The sequence below is a fragment of the Catharus ustulatus genome, chromosome 3, assembly GCF_009819885.2.
Source record: "Catharus ustulatus isolate bCatUst1 chromosome 3, bCatUst1.pri.v2, whole genome shotgun sequence".
Classification (NCBI taxonomy): domain Eukaryota; kingdom Metazoa; phylum Chordata; class Aves; order Passeriformes; family Turdidae; genus Catharus; species Catharus ustulatus.
In genome coordinates, this window is record NC_046223.1 from 55,415,418 (window position 1) to 55,436,490 (window position 21,073).

Here is a 21,073-nt window from a genome sequence, read left to right on the forward strand (position 1 = left end):
CTAGAAACTGAGCACAATCTGACATGCTTTTTCCAGTAAAACATTCTCTGAATATTATCATTATCAAGTTAGCTTTATAAATGTGTCATATACTGAAATTATTATTTCTATCAGGTTTCTGTTGCAGTACAGAATACAAAGGAAAAAGGAGATCCCATTTCCAAAGTGGTTAAAGAAACACTCCTTAAGGTAATATCCTATATAATTAGTGAAAAATACAGAACATTCTTCTAGCGATAGTGGGTTTTTTTAAAAAGCCCAACATACAAAAGGTGTTTAAAGACAAGTCATGTAACCTGCCACCATAAATGTCACCATCATCATCATATAGGAGCCAGCAAAATTAGTTAGGGATATGGAAAAAAACTACAGTACCCAAAAGAGTTTTGACCTCAAACACAACCCAGAATACAAATAAAAATCAGTCTCAAACTCATTAGTATTTCTGATTCACTCTGTTATGAATTGTTTTCTCTCAGAATGTCTATGCAAATGAAAATAATGCATTAAAAAGAGGGTTGAGAATGGTGTAAAGCTGAACAGCAAACTACAAAAAGTATAGCTCCAATCTATTTTCTAGTAATTTACCTCTTTGTATGGATGGCAAGTGACCCATGCTTACAGTTAAAAAAGCACATGGAAGTTCTTCAGGTAAATGATATTACCTATATACTTAAACATACAGTATATGTGATGCTTTTCCAATGAATCATCCATAAAAGGACAAAAAGAAATTAAAAAAAATTAGGAGTGCATTAAGGTAAAGCCAGTGCCAGGCCAATGACTACTATGAGCAGTACCTACTATAGATCAGAATGAGACTCATTGGGGATTGTGAAGTTTCAGAGAAAAGGCAAATAAACAAATAAATAAATAAACCCTGAATGATCAAAATATTAACTTAAAAAACTCAAGCAAATGGCTACATACGTAATCTGATTTCACCAGCATACTTACGAAGGATGACGTGGGTGATAACGAATGCAAATATAAAGACTGTCAGAAAGGACAGAGATAAAATAAACATATAAAAAAATCTGTAGTTTCTTTTCCCCACACAGTTGCCTACCCAGGGACAGTGGTGATCAAACCGTTCTGAAATGAGAGGCAGAAGAAAAAAAAATGGAAAACAATTAATAAAATGCTGTTTATCTGAAAAAATGCTCTCTGAATAGTACATTAAAACTCATGATTTAACTGGCATTTACAAAGTAGCCACAGAGAAGTTCTTATTTAGAAAGGAACAAAAAATAGAAAAGAAAAAAAAAGGAATACTTTAATGAAACCTTACAATTTTTAAAGAAATCAAAGCATGGCTGAGGTGAGCTCCTATTAAACAGCCTTATTGTGACAAATCGTGCAGTCAGACCAGCAAGCATGTATTTATCCATTGTCACACAGAGCATTAAAAACCCAGATGTATCTGATTTCTTACAACAAGGTGGTTTTTTTCCCCTTCAGTGCATCTTTTATTCAAATTTGGAATTTTTGAGGTTCTTTCCTTTACATCTGTCATGATCACACCTCTGACTGATGCCTACTATCATATCATCCATCCATTATGGAGCATGAAATATTAACACCTTCCCACTTCCTTTTATTGCTTTGCTCAAGATAGTCTTCATTCTAGACCACCAATTTTTCTACTTGGAGTTGATGCTGTCATACAAGATCATTAAAAATAGCAAAATCATTCACATCAAACATTTTTAAAATGTTAAAATTTAAATACATCATATAAAAATGGGTAATCTGCATGATCTGTTACCCTTTGCACTATAGGCTCTCTTTACCTCCCTAAGAGAACTTGTTCACGAGATAGGAAAAGGTCAGGGTGAACCAGAAACAACTGTCCCCATCATGGGGAAATGCCTAAGTGCTGGAATGCAGCAGAGGGAATGGTGTACACTGCTTCTCCTCAGGCAGCCTGGATCCACCCTCCATGTCTCAGTATGCTGGGTAATGGAAACAAAGCTATTGCCAGGAAACAAATTTGCATTTCCTAACTTGTGGGAAGGTTAATGTAAAAATATTTGAGGCAAACACAGACAACCAGAACATTGGTAATGTCAACTCTTGTTAATATAAGCGTTATTAGGAGGGAAGAAGAAAGATGAACCACTCTATGGATAGAAACATTGTGATATATCATGATAAATCATCCTCCTAAACTCAAGTTTACACAAAAGCAGGTATTTGCCTTCTTGGTGTCACTGCTGTATCTTGTACCTACCTAATCAAGAACTACTGATAGAACAAATGGCCCAGCAGGTCTGTGAAGTCTTTTGCCTGTGTGTTCATGGTTCTCCATCCTTAGGCCAAGCCTAGTGCTCATTTTACCTTGCAGGGAGCAGGCTGACAAAGTCAGATGAACCTAGAACTATGGCTTTCTTTTGCCTATCTCCTCAGATAAGCCCATCCGACAAACACCAAAGCTGGTCCAAGTGAAGCATATCACGAGGCATATTACGAGGAGAAGTTAGCCACATTCAGGAGTTATTGCAAAAGCAAGATTGCTGAAAAAAAATACACAAGCCAAACCTGAAAACATACTGCCAGAGAAGGAATGAAATAACACCTTCAGAAGCAGCTAAGTGTTAATTCAGCCTAGCTGTGACACCAACCTTACTACAGTTAGCAGTTATCACAACTGCAGGAGAAATCCAGTTTTGATTAGTTTTTCAGGATCTGAGAACAAAACCTGAATCAAATAAAAAAAGACCAAAAAAAAATGTGTGAAGAGTTTATAAGGCAAAGTATCAACAAAAAGAGCAGAGGAGTAAATGGAGATGATAAATGCTGCTGTACAAGTGACAGAAAACCAAAGAGGTAAGAAATTTCAGGAACTGTCAATAACAGTAACAAAGACCATTACATTACTCTTTCTCAAATGATCAGCATCTTTGAATTTAAATTACAACTTCTGAGGATAGCCAGCAGCTCCATAACTAAATGCAAAGGATGACACGTCACAAGATAACTGAGCCAATCTAAAACCTTAGCAGCAGTGAAAGAGATGGTCTCATCCTGCCTTTCCTGCCACTTCATCCCACTTCCTTCTTTCATTGTATAAGCTGATGATGAATCAGGTCAGTTCCCTGCACGGGCAGGGAAGAAAAAAAAAAAGGAATTATTTTGCTCACTGATGAATGAGAAAAACTGATTTACCAATGCCTTTGTGTTACCAAATGCTTTGTGAAAAGGCACGAAGAAGAGTATCACAGAAATAATGAAAAAAAAAAAAAGAGGATGACATTCAAATCCCTTTGGAAGCAGCAAGCTGTCAGCATGACTCAGTGGTCTCATTAACTCTCACCTAAGTGGTCTGATTAACACTCACCTAATGATCTATGCTAACTGGATGATAGAAAAATGCTATACTTCATACTTTAGACATTCCTCATTTTTTACTTTCCCTGAAACATTTGTATTTAAAACTTGCATAGGAAACATTAGCTGTTGGATATCTCAGATAAAAACAAAACTAAGAACATTTCCCATTTTACTAAGCAATGGTCTTATACATGCAGCGTTTCCTTCAGAAGCCACACCAAAGCATGTTCCTTGCTGCTCAGAACCAAAGAGTCAAATCTCTCCTTTTCCACAGCCCAGCATGTAGACTCCTAAATACTTAAATGTTCTGCTTCTATTTTTCAATCACTACACTCCAGGAAACCATGCACAAAATGACCCAAATGCTTTCCTTCCCTGTTCAAAACATTTAATGAAAGCCTAATAATTTACAAGGAATGCAAAAGTATTTCTAAATGGAACATTTGTAGACCAGCTTGGCCCTTCAGTTTGCAGTATTTATGAGCTGTTTCCTTTCTTCTTTGCTCAACTGAATCACTGCATACCAGCATACATTTTCTAAAGCTCAGTGTGAAGGTAGGATTCAAAGACAAGAAGTCGACAGGTGCAAAAATATCTAGGTCATGTTACTAGGAGATTCCAGGGAACAGAAGTTAGAATTCACTTGGTAATTTTTCCACCCTGTGCAAGCATAGCATTGTAGGGCAAAGGCACAAACCTAAGGCATTCCCTGAATGCTGCCATCTTTATTTACATATGCAAACATGTATCCCATGACTGGAAAAGTCAAGGGCCCACTATACAAATCCTGCGTCAGTAAGAAGTGACATTACAGCTCAACCAACTGGGCCAGGATTACTCAAAATTACTTTTGATATTAGCAGTAGTACAACATAAGACTACAATGCCCATTGTCAAGGACTCACACTGAGTAATTATGTAGAGAGACTGACACATCTGCACATATTTACAATGATGACAATTAAAGCTTTTTGAAGGACTATGATGTCATGATATGACCTCATCTATTCAGGCTTCTTGACTTGCCATTTTGTATGACAAACGGTACTTCCAGAATTTGATTGTTCTTGAAATGTTTAAGAAAACAAATGAGGTTTCTAGAAGGCCATATAAGAAATGTTTTATTACAAAGTGTATTTATTTTCTTCTAAGATAAGCAGTCCAGTCCCTACTGCTGAAATGATGTACACGTGCACAAAAGCAAATACAACCATTACATGAAGTCCTTTACAGTAAGCTCAAAGTATCTGATAATAGAACAGAAAAATTTATATCAAATAGTCATAGCATATTCATAAAAGGCATCCTTAGCTCCAATATTCAGTTTCACAGACTGAAACCACACCTCCTAAGAAAATTATTTATTTAATAATATTTAAACAACCACTCCCACCGATAGCATTTGCCATCAACTGGCAACAGCAATCAAATACTTGGATCAATTCAATTTACACACCTGCCTGACAGCTGTGCCCCTGAGAATACCTTTGCTGTTATTTTTGTGGAATGAAATCTGAACAGAAATTTAAATGAAAAAAGCAATGAATAACAAAAGATCAATTGCAAGTTACATTTGTATGCATGCTGATGTTATTTTAGAACATCTGTTATGAACATTGTACAATGGATCCTTTAAATCACCGAGCTTCAGCACTTTCATACACTGATTCCAAATCAAAACACTCCATAAAAATCAAACAGAAAGTGTCTTCTGGCCCCATGTTAACATTTGGGAAATACTCACCAAAAGTTTACTCCAAATTACATTCTGGACACTAATCTCTACAAGGTGATGCAAACTGAAACAGTAATGTAACATTGGGAAAGATGGGCTTCTATTAATGAAACAAGTTAATAATGTGCATGAGTATCTACAACAAAAAGTCAATCAGAAAAACAAATACAAGGGCTACTTAACATGTATTTCACTTTCATGACTGTTTAAACTGTTCCAGACAGCTAAGCTACTTGGGTAGAGTTTTAAGAAAATAAGTTGCAATGACAACTTTTTGCATGCTAATCAACTTCAACACTTCCAGACCACTGCTATTCACAAAAAGAAAAAAAAACATGCTCAATTTTAAAAATAAAAAAAGCAATTGATTTATTAGGAAAACATCCAGCCACTGCTCTAGGATTGCTCATAGTCATTAAACTGTATTGACACATTGCACTTCACTGCACCCTCCAATAATTAATGTTAACTAATTAACAAACTCCTTTGACTGCATGCACATTAACGGTGACATTTTCAAAGGCAGGAGCAGCAGCAGTTTAGAATGGTTGCTCTTGGAGAGGTACAAAGAGTGCACAGTGAAGGACCTCACTGCTTAGCATTCTCTCTTTACATACCCATTCAAGTACATACACCCTGGCATACCCAGACGAGTGCCTGACACACACCCAACTGTGGACAAAGAGATTTTAAAAGCCCAAATTTGCCCCTAGAGGAAGCATAGTATCCTTACCAAGTAACGTCATCCACAAAGTTTATGGATTACAGTAATTTCACGATTACAAGCCGCACGGACTATAAGCCGCATCTCTGGGTGTTGGTAAACATTTTGTTCTTTGTTCATAAATTAGCCGCACCTGATTGTAAGCCGCTCTGTCATTCGCAGTGAGGACCCGCGTGCAAAAAAGTTGCCAAATAGTTACAGAATTGCGGCATGGCGAGGTTTACTGGCTCGGCTTGGGCTGCACAGGCTCGGCCCGCTCAGGGCTGCTGACGGGGCCAGGTGGCCCAGCTTGGTGGGGCCGCTCGGCAGCCGGGCGTCACTGCCATTGGGCTCGCTCAACCTGGCCCTGCGCTGTCCCATGGTGGCAGGCAGGGGCGGAGCCCTCCGGTACCCACGGCGGCGGGGGGGGATGGAGCCCCCCCGCTCCCGCAGCGGCGAAGGTAGGAGGGGAAGGAGCTCCCCCGCTCCTGCCGTGGCAGCAGCAGGCGGGGGCGGAGCCTGCCTGCTCCTGCTGCAGCAGGCGGGGGCAGGAGCCCCCCGCTTACCCCACGGGCCGCGGGGATGGCAGCACGGAGCCCCCGCCTCCTCCTTGAGCCATGGGGATGTCAGCACAGAGCCCCCGCCTATCCCCTGCCTGAAGGAGGGAGCTCCCCCGCCTCCCTCCCCCACCCCGCGCTGCCGGCACTGAGCTGGCCCCACCCGCCGCGCAACACAGTAACCAATTTGTAACAATCGCGAAATCCTGGGTTTTACTGGCAGGTGCTTGTCTCGGCACCCTGGTTGGCACTTCGGGGTTGTAAATGTCAGAAAATTTTTCACATATTAGCCGCTCCTGAGTGTAAGCCACATTTCTGGTGTGGGAGCAAAATTTTAGTCAAAATGGTGCGGCTTGTATTCGTAAAATTACTGCAATTTCTCTCTCTTCTACAGGAAAGCACATTATTTCACACACTTCCACTGCTGTCTTTTGCCAGAATTTGAGTTTTTTAACCATTCTGCAAGTTGTTACTGCACTGAATATAAATATGTGTTTCCTTTCTTAGGTTCCTAACTTTTTCAACTGGTAACTTCTCTCTTTAATTTTTACTCAGGCACCTTGAGATTCACAACATCATTTATGACAGTCAGATGTTCTGATCATCTCTGCATTTTTTCATATACAGACCAATGCATAAGCCACAACTTTTCTTAAGTAACCTATAATACGATTTTCTGTTTTAAAAAAAATATTTCAGTCCATTAGTTTAAGATTTAGAAACTGTGACACACATGCTGTACTCTCTGAATTTCCAAAGTACATCTAATTATACAAATGGCACAATCATAAATAATATATCACTTCTGTGAGTGCTGGTGTGTACTCCATTTGGTAGCTTCTTGTTCTACCTTTTCGGGGCACTCAAACAAAAAAGAGTCCACACCATTTCTCACCCTGGGAAAAATACATAAGAAAAGAAAGAAAAAAGAAAAGAATGGTGATAGCAGCCAAATTTTGTGCTTTTAACCATTCAGCAAAAGAGTAATTTCATGACAACCGGAGCTAAGTTTTAACAGGTTCAAAATGAAGTGAAAATTGTACTCTATTCACTGCAGGTAATGTAAGGAAAGAAATAAGCAAGGCCATGAAAAGGAAGTGAAGGCAAGAAAGGAAATAATAAGGTAATTAAGAAAAAGCGCTACAGGATAGAATGAAAACCAAGCAAACCAAACTCCTGACACACATTGATTATAAAGGACTACAAAGTCCTGAGAAAATTATTCTCAGAAACACTGTCTGTGTTAGAAAAGCCAAACTGCTACAATACCAGCATTCGGCCTGCTTTTGAAGTAATTGGTGCTCTTCAGGCTGGAAGACGGTGGTATCTGGAGTAAATACAGGGAAAAGCTTGTCCCCAGAACACACTGGTAATTCTCACTCTTACATTGTGTTATGTGTGCTTTGGAAATTAATTCCCCATATTGTTCAGATATAGCCACCTGCTTCTTGTTCACCTTTCATTACAGAAATTGAATTAAACAAAATAAAAAGTATTTATTAAAACCAAACAAAAGAAAGGGATGTTATACAGTTGTCTTGAAGGCAACACTCGTTGTTGCAATGATCAAAAATAAATTTAAAAGCTGCCATTAGGTCTTTCAGAAGCAAGTCCAACCACTGCCTTCTTTCTAGCATTACACAGAGCCATCAAAACCTCTTGTCAAAACACAGCAATAACTAGCTTGAGCTCAGAATTTATCTCTGGTTTGGTTACTTCTATTCTAAAGTCTTTACCTCTTGTTTTTAGATGCATGTTATGTTTAACTCATTTGTAATTCTTAAGCAATATAATGGTACACAAAATGCCTAAGGGGCTAACTTCCAACTGCCATTCATAGAGCCAGTAATGAAAGCAAATCAGGAATACACCTAAGGTATGTGCTTCAGGGAACACTTATTCAACCAAATTTTTTAAGATATTACATAAATGGAACAAACTGCATTTGTATGAAAATAGAGATTTTTCTGGACACTACTAGGAAAATACTGTAGAGTTAAAGGAGTCTGAAGTATTACCATGGCTAGAACACAAATTAGCTCTTTTTTTTTCTTATTTTAAGTTATTTGTTATTTTTATCTACAAATACTACATAGACATTTATAAAAAATAGTGATGAAACAAAAATCAAACAAGGTCAAGTAACAGATATGCTTACTAAACAATTAGAAAAACAAGAGTAAGTTTTTGTATGTACTTACATATTTAAAATGCTGCAATTGATTCCTTACAGAATAAAAAACCTTAATAAAAAACACAGAATGAACCTCTCTTTCACACTGCTTTCATTTGCCAAATATCATAAGACACCTTTAGGTACAAGTAGCACACTGTTTTTTCTGAGCAGTGAGTGCTGGTTTGAGGCCAGATTCCATTCTTGTACTACAGAGTCTCTGTAGCTGGCTTGTAACTGCAGCGAAACCTTTGGAAACTATGTGGTTAAAAGGGGTGCATGGCCATACTGCTGGTGAGTTGCTTAAATATCATGTTATGTTTAAACAGCCTAAGTTACTTAAATACCCATATGTGTGTGAATTAGGACTACTTGTGCATAGATTTAGTTAAATCAGTAAGGAACTAACAAATAGTGGCACAAGAACTCATTGCTATTAAAAGATTTATTCAGAAACTAAATAAAAGCATCATCATATAGACAATACTAACTTAAGAGTGGTGGCAAACTGCGTAACACACTCTGATTGTTAGATTCCCACAGCTACATGAGCCATCCAATTTTCTTGACACCTATTTTTAATAGAAAATTAGTTGCAGATACTTGTAGATTTCACTTTTTGCATTTAGTACACCTGAATACTTATACGACAAACATCTGTATCTAATCAGAAAACAAAGCTACTATACGGTGTACCCTGAAAAAGAAAATTTATTGTAATTCCCATTATAAACACTGAGGACAAAAAACACAGCAAATTCATTCAATTACTTTAAAACAAGTAACTCCAAATTAAAAAATGTGCAAGAGGGAATTACGATGATCATACCTATCTTACGAGCAGAAAAGACATCTCAGTTATACAAGCAATTTCTCACTCTTTTCTGATAAACATTCATAATAATTCACATCTGTTTTTTAATCCCAGACATGATGAGAAGAATTTATAAGTTGTTTCCCTGCCATCACTAGTTTTATGTTTTACAGAATAGGTTTTCCAGATGTGGTATGAAAAGGACACAGATGATACAATAACCTATTGGAAAATCCTTTATACCAGTGTATTAAAAAAACCAAAACATTAATTTTAAATAATCTTCAGGCTGTACACAGGAAGTTGCTCTTATTTTTGCTCTCTTGGTAAAGACAACAGCTTCTCAACTTTTATATATCCCAGTCAACCACTGTGTGTATTATCCAGTTTGTTGAGCAATATCATAACACTGCAATGTTCAGGTTACGCATTTGCTAAAATATTTTTCTGAAAAATGTGCCAACTGCAATTCATAAACATCCCTACTTGCTCAATAGCTTTTGTGACACAAAATTCTAACACATCAGAAAAATTTATTTACTGAAGGAACCATCTACAGATACCAATCAATTCTATAGGGCCAAAAGGCTAATAAGCTTTTCAGTCTGATATAAGTGTACTCCCTAAATGAGTATCATCTAAACATAAAACTTCAATACTTCCAATGACTGCTTTATATCTAAAAATATTACTGTTGAATGCTGCAATTACATTTCTCAGCTGGAGACATCTTTCTACATTATTTTCTTGAACGTGCAAGATCCAGGCTCAACAGTGTGCTAATCAACTGCACTAAACTGCAAATGTGATCTAATTAACTGGAAACCACTCAGATTTGACTGGTAGGGGTTTTTTGGTTTGCTTTTAAATCCAAGCATATTTTAATCACCTTGTCCAACCTCCACAGAAACCAGTAATTAAAAAGGACAAGATGTTCAGAGAGGAAAAAAACCAACCCTATAATTATAAAATATGCTCGATATGTACTTACTCTGAAAATATCATGTTTGCCCAGTAATTTCTTATGAATTCTGACATAAGTACTTCTAGTCATAGAACTGCTCAAAGGTTAGAATTACCTACAGTTTGTATTTCGGTCCCACAGACCTAACAATTTGAACTGTGTCTTACAGTTGGTTACTAATGAACTGGAGAAGCAGCTCCGTGCCCTCAATTTAGTTTGGTGAAAAAAAACAATTCTGAGACTCCCAAAAAGCTTGGAAAGGTCATTGCATGTTATATGTGGCCTTACTCGAGTTGAGTGTGTTCTTTGCCATAAGGGTAGGTTAGGAAAGACGTATGCATCAGAAAATAATTTCCTTTCTTGGACCAGCAACATCTGCTAGGTCAAGTCTCCTTTTCTGCCTCCTCTAAAATTCTTAACATTTGACAGATCTTGTAGGAAAGGAAGATGAACAGAGCAAGTCACCTCATGACTAATCTTGCCACTAACTGGTTTTTTTCTGTCTCCTATGAAAAGTATTCATAACAATATATAAGTGACTAAAGTGAACATATGCCATATCTTTTTTTTTACTCACCTACGCAGTTATCACAAAGGCTGCAATGTGAGGCACGAGGTGGGCGGAAAATCTTGCAAGTAAAACAATATTTTAGTTTCACTGTCTGTCCATTGATGATCACTTCTTTTGTTCTGGGAGGGGGGCGATATCCTCCTGAACTGGAGCCATTTGCAATATCTAAACATGAAAATACAAGACACGAAATATTGCACATGAGCTATGATGTATGCACAAAACTGTCCTTGATGGCAATCTACAGCATATTTCAAATTCTTCTTTACACATTTAAAATAAACAATTTTTCCCCTTCTAGTTCTCAAGTAATAAGTAGCAAAGAGATGTTTCATTGCAAATAGCAATTGGTCCAAAACCGATCAATCTGAATCAAAGAAACTATCCAAACCCAATTCTCAAATGCTGACTATGACCTTGATCCCAAAATTCTTGCAGTTTCATACCCCCAATAGATCTTACATAACATATAAAAGACAACTATAACTATTGGTGTAAGACAAGAAATTTTGAAAGTTACCTTTAGAATCTTCCTAATTTTTTTCAGAATTCCTGTAATAACAAAAAATCTCCCTAGAAGTGCTGCAGAAATTCTTCAGCCTAATAGAGAATCTGCACATTTACTTAAGCAACAGCAGCTCTGTCATCTGAACCTGGGGAACGTTGAGATCTCTTAAATGCTGTGGTACAATAGAGCACATTCGCAAGTACAATAATTTCACGATTACAAGCCGCACTGACTATAAGCCGCATCGCCGGGTGTTGGCAAACATTTTGTTCTTTGTACATACACAAGTTGCACCCAATTATAAGCTGCTCTGTCGTTCGCAGTAAGGACCTGCGTGCAACAAAGTTGCCAAATAGTAACAGAATCCCGGCAGGGCGGGGTTTACTGGCTCGGCTTGGGCCGTGCAGGCTCAGGGCCGCCGACAGGGTCAGGTGGTCCAGCTCGGCGGGGCCGCTCGGGGCCGGTCGCTGCCTCTGGGCTCGCTCACCCTGGCCCAGCGCTGCCCCGCGGTGGTAGGGGGGCACGAAACTCGCCGGCACCCACAGCGGTGGTGGGAGGTGGGGATGGAGCCCCCCAGATCCCACGGGATGCGGGGACGGGAACCCCCGCCTTCCCCCCGGGCCGCGGGGCCAGTAGGAGGGAGCTCCCCCGCCTCTCCCCACCCATGCTGCCTGCTCGGAGCCCGGCTCCACCCACTGCGCAAGACAGTAACCAATTTGTAACAACTGCGTAAATGCCGGGTTTTACTGGCATGTGCTCGACGTGGCAGTTTGCACTGACTCGGTTTGCACTTCCGGGGTTGGAAATATCAGAAAATTATTCACATATTAGCCGCTCCTGAGTATTAGCCGCATTTCCGGTGTGGGAGCAAAATTTTGGTCAAAACGGTGTGGCTTGTAATCGTGAAATTACTGTATTTTACAGCTTTTGCTGTTTAGAAGTTTGAACACTCAACTCTCAGTGTTACTTCCACACACATTGAAATTTGCTGCACAAAACCATTTTCCAACTACCTTGTTTGATACAAGTGGTAGAATTTTGGGTTTTGTTTCTAAGCTTCCTTTATTTTCTTTTATTTTAGGATATCATCAGTAATTTTTCCAGCATCTAAAGGACTGATTAGGCTAAATCATTCAAGCTGATTTTGCCCAAGGTGAGCTTTACTCTGAAAGTTCAACATGTAAAAGTGGTGCCTTTTTCTATGTTTATCTGTCCTTGTGTAATCACAATCAAATCAAAAAACAGAAGTGAAAAAAAATCACCCTAAATTTATTACACTTGGATAACAGAACAGCTAAGACAATAAGGAAGTAAAATATTTTCCAATATATAAATGAAAATACATTTCAAAGTCACAGTCAAGTCACTTGAACACCTGCTGCTTAAGATGTCCTCCTTTCTTGTGGGGCTTGTTACCAACCGATTTATGACTCGTATTTGAGCTCAAATTTTTAGAAATATCACCCACTATTTAGATTTCTGCCAATTATATAGCCTACAAATTAAATATTTTCCAAAAGGGCAACAAGAAAGTCTCCCACCTAACAAGGTATTGAAACTGGCAACAGCACAGTTGTGCTAGCAAAGGTGCAATTAATTAGACAACATACTGATTTGGCAGAAAATCCAACTTAAGGAGTTCTTATCTGCAACGGGCTCACCCATAAATATGATCTATAAATTGGCATCAATAAAAGTCTTTGTGGGACATCACTGTAAACGTGACTACTGAAACAACCAGACCTCAGAAAACTCTCATGGAGAAGAGGATGCAATGAAGGGAGCAATAGCTGAGATGGATAGAATCTGCATATAAAGCTCCTAAACATCCATTATGAGAATGAATTGGTGACTACTGAAGAAAGAGCAGCTTAGAAGTAGCCTCCTACAGCCTGATGAAGTATAGACATTCACTTGTGCTGCATCTAAACCAACTCCTGCAATGTGCTTGTGATGCTTGGCCAGGTCCTATAATCTGCACATGGCAGTATGGACTATCGTGTGGTTCCCATAACTAGCACTTACACTGATTTTGACCTCAAGGCCAATACACTTCCCAAATATTTTTGATTAAATGCTCCCAGTGTATTTCAGTGTATAAGCTGAAAAGATTTTCTTTAGAAGGCACAGCACAACTGTGCTTATATTATTTAAAGCATTAGAGAGACATGGATGTTACCTAAATCCAGAAGACAGGGAAGAATTTCTTAATTTTCACATCACATTAAAAAAGTTTCCAGTGACATTATAACCAATTGCCTTATAATAGTCATAGTCCTTCTAGAAATCTTTGGGCATTAAAAACCACAATGTTACACCCATTTCTGACCATATTTTGGTCAGTCAAGATAAGACTTAAACTGTGAACATAAATATAGGTCATTAGCCCTACTTATTTTTTTTATCAAATAAAGCATTTAACACATCCTGGCATGGCATACTTATTAATAAACCACAAATTTAAGTGCATATTTATAAAAACTACTACTAAAGCCTGAATTTCATCTAGGTGTAGTTTCATATGCTAGAAATATTGATGCATTGAATTTCCTAGCATAACAGTAATATTTCAGATTTTTTTCTTTTACAAAATCGTATTATTCCTGAATATGTACAAAATAATTGAAAGAAAATTATTTAAACCAGTCAAGTGGAATTGTTTAGAAGAAGAAGAAGAAAAATGCTCTTTTTCCGAGATAAACATTTATTTTATAAAAGGCACATTGACTAAACCCAGTATTTCCCCTCTCTTTCAAGGAGTTCCTAAAGTGCACCACAATTATTTTAAATGGGCTCTGGCACAATCTCAAAGGCAACTTTTGTCTTCTCTGGTGGAGAAATAAGACTACTGTCCAGCCCATTTTATTTACAACACCAGTCTTCTACGAGGATTTCCTCCCAAACATTTGCAGGGAAGTTCACAGGGACAGCAAATCCTAGCTCTCCAAGGCGAATTAATCTTGAAATCCAAGGGTGAAAGCTGATGCAAACAAAATCAATGTAAACAGTCTTGCTGACTTTCCAAGGAGTGAGAATTTGTCTCAAAAACCTAAATTGCATAATCAAACCTCAATGTTCCAGCCTTTGTGTTTACTAACATCTTTTTCCTGGAAACAGGCTGCAGAGTAAGGTCACATGTGCTTGGATTTAATACTATTTATCTAACCTAAATGTGCTAAACGTGTCCTGGTTTCACTGTGAATTTTCAGACTGCAATTTGCCTTCAATTCAACTGCTCACAATCAGGGCCTAACAAAGTTAAATCTTCAACATAAGAGGTTTCTTTGAGGAACAGAAAGATTAACCTTTATGGAATCACCTTCCCCAAATAAACTGTGTTTGACCACTGATTCGACCACATTTTGTTCATCCAACCTATTACTGATGTAGTAATGCAAGTTCTTTCACAAAAAAGGTTAAAATTTACCCACTAATGGAATTGTCATCCATCCTCTCTGTTCTGACACATTTTGTAACTTCTCTAGCAGGGTTAACTGTTCATGCATCAGATGGGGCTCCAGCATTTTTATTACCATAATTACAAAAACCCCATATATGCAATCCACGTGCTTGCAGGACCAAGAGACCCAAACTGCTCCAAGAAAGATACTCCAAGTACTTAATGGAGATACAGCACAGCCTAGCAACCTTCTATTGTGACAGCAAACTCCACTTAGATTGCTCCATCTATTATGCTGCAAACAAACAAACAGTGCGCACGAAACACAGAAGTTGCAAGTTTGTATACGTATCACTAGGATTCTCCTGCTCAATCAAGATTGGATTGTTCGGTCAATGTTCCTACAAACCTAAGACAAACAGCCTCTAGAAAGCAACCCTACATTGTCTCTATACAAGCTTCATAACCACATCATGCAACGTTTGTTGACAACTTTAAAAGAAAACAATTACAATCTTCACACAGCATTATTTGAGAAGACAGTACACTGAAACAATTCTAATGTTTCCAGAGGACTACATGAAAAGGTAATGAAAAGGATCTTTATGTATAACCAGTAACATCTGAAAAACAATAGGAAAAAAACCCAACCAAAACAAAACAAAGCTGCCACAATGCAAACTTCAAAGAAATGTCTTACTCTGTGTTTAAACTCTTAAATTTAAGCTACCTACAGTGGGCTACAAGACAAGAGAGTGATTTATTTTTTTGGAGGGAAGAGAACTTTAATAAAATGCTCTTGTTTCCAGACAGTAATCTCAGGAACAAACAATACTGGGAACCTGGTTTAGACTGAAACCAGCAGCTGCTAACTGCATTCTTCACATAGTTCTTCATCTGACAGCCATCATGAGATATCAACCAAATATTGCTTCTGATTTTAAGGACTTGCTGCCTTAGATTTTTATGAAATAGTGTATTTTCTTGAAAGTAGAATTGCATGATCTTCTCGATGCCTAAAATTTCATGTGAAAGGTATGCTCGTTCCCAGAAAGGTCATCTTTAGTGATTTGGTGTGGGAGGGAAGTATATACAAGAAGAGCTTTCTAAAACTTACCTGACACATGAAATAATTTCACTATATTTCTTTTAAGAACGTTGCTAAAAGAGTGCAGTGTCAGGTATATCTATAAGTCTAGCAAGCTAGTATTCCACCTTTGTAAAGAACACAAAATGTGATAGCAAATTGAATGTATTTGGTCAGGCCATTGCCAGTTCTATGAAATGCCTGTGCTGTGGCACAGATTTAATTTTGTAAGGCTATAATGAAATCAAATTGTGCATTTCAAAACAAGTGAAAGACAGGCAAAGAATTGTGAAGGAGTCTCAAATATGGTCTTGAGCATCAGTGTAAATTAAACAGTCAAGACAAACAATTTGCAGAGATGGTGTGCTGGTGTTGCTCATACATCGAGAGCTCGGAAAACACAAAAGCAAGCAAGCAGAAGCTGTCCTGTGAACTGGCCTGAGCTAGTTGTATGGATTAAATGAGAAAGATACACATAACTTAAGACAGCCTGAAGAAAAATCATAGTATTTTAAGGCTGGAAGGATCAATTACCATGACCATCTTTTCATTTATCTGGATCACCTATCTGATACAAATGAGATCAATATTGCAAAATAATTGTTAAACTTGTACACATCAACTGGACAAATGCTTTCCTACCTACAAAACCCATTCTCCTGGATTGGGTTATCTTTCTAAGCCTTTATATTCAGAAGGTTACGATTTTTTTACTTTAAGTGACTTAACAGCAACCTATTTAGAGGAGACACGCATCATAATTGCAAAGAGGCGACAAAATAAGGCTGCACTTAGTATTTGCGTTTCCATAGGAAAAAAAGCCCCTCTCAATATAAGATTTTGTGTGATTGCAGAAGTCATGCTTATATGCGCCATGGCAATAAATAATATTTTGGAGATAATTACTTTTCAATTTTAATATAGGTTATAATTGAAGTAAAAATACTACATTAGTAAGTTTATTGTTGCACTTTAAAAAAGAAAAAATCCTGCTGCATTTCAGTGAAATTACAGCACTTTTATAGCAAATAAAGTTACCCTCAGTGGTTTCATATCATACATCTAGTTGCTTTTGTTCTATTATGTTATATGAAAACTCCAGCAAACTAGAGTATTTCGACTTTTGCTTCTCCTCTCTCATAGGCCAAATGCACGTATGTATTAAATATTCTTACAGGTCCTGTTTTCTAGACTTTTCTGCTTAGTTGTCTTCCTCTTGAGTTTCTACATCGTGAATAGAGCCCTCATCACCACTGGGTATCCTAGAATGGCACTTCTGGTTCATGCAACCACTCTTCTAACATTTCCCAAAAAGGATTTCTCCCTTTTGTCATATCAGAGTGCTAATTCAATCTGTCTGAAAATAACACTCAAGTCTCTTCTTCCTGCACTGTTCACCATTTAAACCCCTTTCCATTAGTATTTGATTTCCACTTGTATTCATGCATTTTATGGTTTTTCCCTAACATTGCTCAAACTATTTAAAATACATTTTAAAAAAAAACAAACAAACCCAGTGATTGTAAATTTCTCCATCTCAGCACCAACTTCAGAGTTAAGCACATTCCTCATGAGCCCGCAGTCAGTCTCTGAAAGGTCCTATTTGAGCACTTATCATTTGCTCCTTTTTGAAAAGACACTTTGACTTATTGGCTCTGTGGCGATTTCATCTAGAGTTTATTTCCAAAACTTACATAAAAAGAATCCTATGCAGGACACCATCAAGATCTTATTTAGAGTGAAAAATTAAGCACATCTTCTGCTTTCCCACCAAGACAGTTACTCTTTCAATGAAGGGTATCAGAGCAGTTACACTTGATTTTCTCTTGAAATTCTTTGTTGCTTGTTTTGACACTGAAATAGGCACAAGCCCCAACCTTTGACAGTCCCAATTCTTGGAATTTGATCATGTAGCAGTGTACTCCATGTCTTTTCAGACAGAGAACAGTTTCTAGTGATAGAATTGACAGATTTCTATTAAAGCAGGACACTACATAAATCAATAAAGACACAGTATAGTAAATTAACACTTAAAATACAATTACTTTCTTTCTTCTGACCTGCTCTTTCTATCAGCTATCAAGAAGCATACAAGTTATCTTCTGAGATCAAAGCAGTGTTGAATCCTTCAGATTGCCCTCTGCATTTCCCACTTCCCAATTACACAGCATGCCTTCAGCTTTTCTTTCTTCCTCTGACCTCTAAAAGAACCTGTCCCTGTTGTCTTCTGCTGTTCCTTGCTGATTATAACTGACTTTATTCTCCTTTTGCCTTTCCCAATATTCTTGTGCCATCCTTTTACACTTAGAAACTTATACTTTATACTTATATTTAGAAACTATCTCCACTTTTGACACTAGTATCATTTTGGCTACAATCAAATACAGTGAGAAGGGCCTCTAATTACACTTCCCAACCTTCCTCTGTATGAGGATAGCTTGATGATCTGCATTAAACATAGTATTTTTGAGCAACAGAAGTTCATTTTGGTTTTTTTGACAATTTCCTTTTTTTTCCAGTTCTTTTCACTTTTTTGCCTATGAACACAGCAAATTCTCAAGAAATAACTGCTTTCCTTTCCTGCACACTGTGTGTGGAAATAGCAGCATCGCAGCTCTGTTAATCCCCCATCTTCACCTGAAGAAGGCTGATAGCCTAGGTGGAAACATTTTTCACTCTCAATATGACCATCCTGTTCCCAGAAAGTCACCTGAATGGACAAAGCAATTGTCAGCTTCTTTAGAAGGTCTGATTTTGAAAACCATTCTTCCTAATCAGCTCATCCTATTCTATGCTTTCTAGTGTAAAAGAATTAAATTTGATATGTTTCAAGAGAACTTCTAAACAGCATTCTTAAATCGCAAGTCTTGAGACACAACTGTTTCTCAGTGCATCTGTAATAATTTCTGGTAGGCTGATTCCCAAAGAGACCAGCAGGGCAGTGAAAGACTCAAATATCTGAGAATTATTTGAAAAAAGCAAAAGCCAAAGATAGGACAGATTACATAAGTACATTTTAGAAAACAAACTATATGGTAAAGGCATTATTTTTAGGTAAGTTATCTGAAGAATTTCCTTGTCTAAAATAAATAATTGTTAACCTTGCATCCCATCTTTAGAAGGCACTCAGTCGAAAGGCACAGCAAGTTACAAGGCAATCCAGCCTGAATGACAGTTTTGGAAAATCTAGTCTTCTTTTCAAGTGCACAAGCCGTTCAACTTTTCCTGCTATAGATACCACTCCTAGGACATACTTTTTATGGGCACATTACAAAAATATATTGTAATAGTTCAAAAATGTTTCTTTCAATTTTCATTGTTGAATCCAGAATCACAATTTTAGGGCAGAATGATTTCTTATAGCTACCTAGCTTGTTCCTCTATTAGACTTGCCATAAGCGCTCACACTTGAGAACTCCACATTTGCTGGCACTGTAATTCCTTGTTTTCAATATTCCACTGGCCCTTCTTGGAAAAGTACTGCCTTTGCTACTGCTGAAGAAAAGACAATAGCTTTGATCAGCTCAGCAGCCTCAACCTGTGAACATGTATGCACTACCATTTAAAAAGAATTATAATTTGTAAACACAAGTTCTGAAATTGTTGCACACCAGAACATTTTGAGTGTCCTCTCTAGTATTCAATTTGTATTTTTAGTTTCATATTTCACCAAAACTCTGACAGATGACAATATAAAATGATTGCTGTGAGCTGCTTATTTGAAATAATTTATTTCCTGACATAAATCAATGTTTCTGTAAACACAGGGTAAATAAACAATTCCTAGAATAGGAACCTGTGCCTGTGTTTTGGACTAAAGGTGGTACCTTATTCTAGGTAAAGAACTCCTTGAAGAAGATCAATAAAAGTAAACCGTAACACTGGTTAGAAAGAGGTGCTAAACAAATGCTTCATTATATATTTCCATATTTTTATGTACTTCTGAAATTCATATGAATAGCAAATGTTTTAATATGTCTATCATAAAAAGCCTAAGACTGCACTATAGTATTAAGCATCAAGGATGCTGCTGCAAGTACTTCTCTTGAGTTTGCACAGACCTGTTACTTGTCTTTACAATTACTTCAGTGAGCATTTCTCCGAAGCTGCTTAAGAAAAATGGGACTTTCACTGCCTATCATATCAAAGCAGATATAGTAGCACTTAGTAAGGTTGAGTAGCTTACTAAGCACACAAACCCACTATTTATGAAGCAGTTCTGCAAACTCATCCTGTGTTTTCTTACCCAGCTGGCAGATTTTAGCTATTCAGCATATTTGTACCTGTAGAAGTCCCACTTACAAAATTTAGTTAACAGTGCTCTTGCTAAGTGAGAATGGTTAAAATCTAGCTCTCTACCTTAATTATGCGGGCTTTACTGAAAAAAATTTAACACTTTTACTGTACATTAACACAGAAATTTATCTCTTTTGCAATATAAATAACAATTAAATTCAGTTAAACTCTGAACAATTGTAGATCTTTTACAGTATCAGCTTTCTTGCCAAAAACACTTGAAAAAGTATTCTCTTATGTACCACACAGAGATTTCTACCAGACTTGCGGAGAAGGATTTACAGTAATAACAATCACTCTAAAAGGCCAGGATTTTGTTTACTTTCTTGGTGAAGAATTGATCAATCCTCTTTCCACAGGAATCACTGCAACATCATCAGACATGACAGTTCCAGAACAATCACTGTGGCCAGGTAGGAGTAACTCCTCCCATGAGCAGAGCAGCACACTGCCTTCATACAGCACATGCACCCTCGGGAGGAAAGCGAAGAGACAACAGACCTTCAGTGTTACCTATTTGTCTCTCTAGATCTGCTGCCTCATCTGGTGTTGCGCGGGGGAGGACACCAGGATCACTGAAACTAGTACGCAGCAGGGTCCCCATCACGAAAAAGAAAAGAATCCCACCAATTGCAGGTATAGCAGGTGTAATCTTCTCTGACAAATACGGGCAACTGGAAAAAGAAAAAGATTCAGCAATCAACAACACATAAGGTAACTTGCTCTCAAAAACCGTTTACCTCTATAAATGCATATGAAGAATTCACTTTCTTCTCTTTATACATGACTTGCCTTGGAATGTTTATTGAAGCTGAAATTTCTGTTTATGTGTTCATGACACTTCTGGAATTTTTCATAATATGTTCAATATAATAAAGGCATAAGTAGCATAATAATGACCTCACTAATATGCAATACTCATTTACATAAGA

The 21,073-nt window shown here is 37.6% G+C and overlaps 1 protein-coding gene across 6 annotated transcripts in view; it reads right to left on the reverse strand.

Moving 5' to 3' along the window:
• ZDHHC14 (zinc finger DHHC-type palmitoyltransferase 14) overlaps positions 1-21,073 on the reverse strand; it is a 94,761-nt gene that overhangs the window by 20,723 nt on the left and 52,965 nt on the right. For 3 of the 6 annotated variants that reach the window (XM_033056535.2, XM_033056533.2, XM_033056537.2), the window contains 3 exons: positions 20,643-20,815; positions 10,857-11,015; positions 958-1,095 (listed from right to left, as the gene is read on the reverse strand). In XM_033056535.2, coding sequence (XP_032912426.1) covers positions 958-1,095; positions 10,857-11,015; positions 20,643-20,815 — 470 coding nt within the window. The remainder of the gene's footprint in view (positions 1-957; positions 1,096-10,856; positions 11,016-20,642; positions 20,816-21,073) is intronic. The other 3 variants (XM_033056538.2, XM_033056536.2, XM_033056539.2) reach the window with 2 other exon arrangements.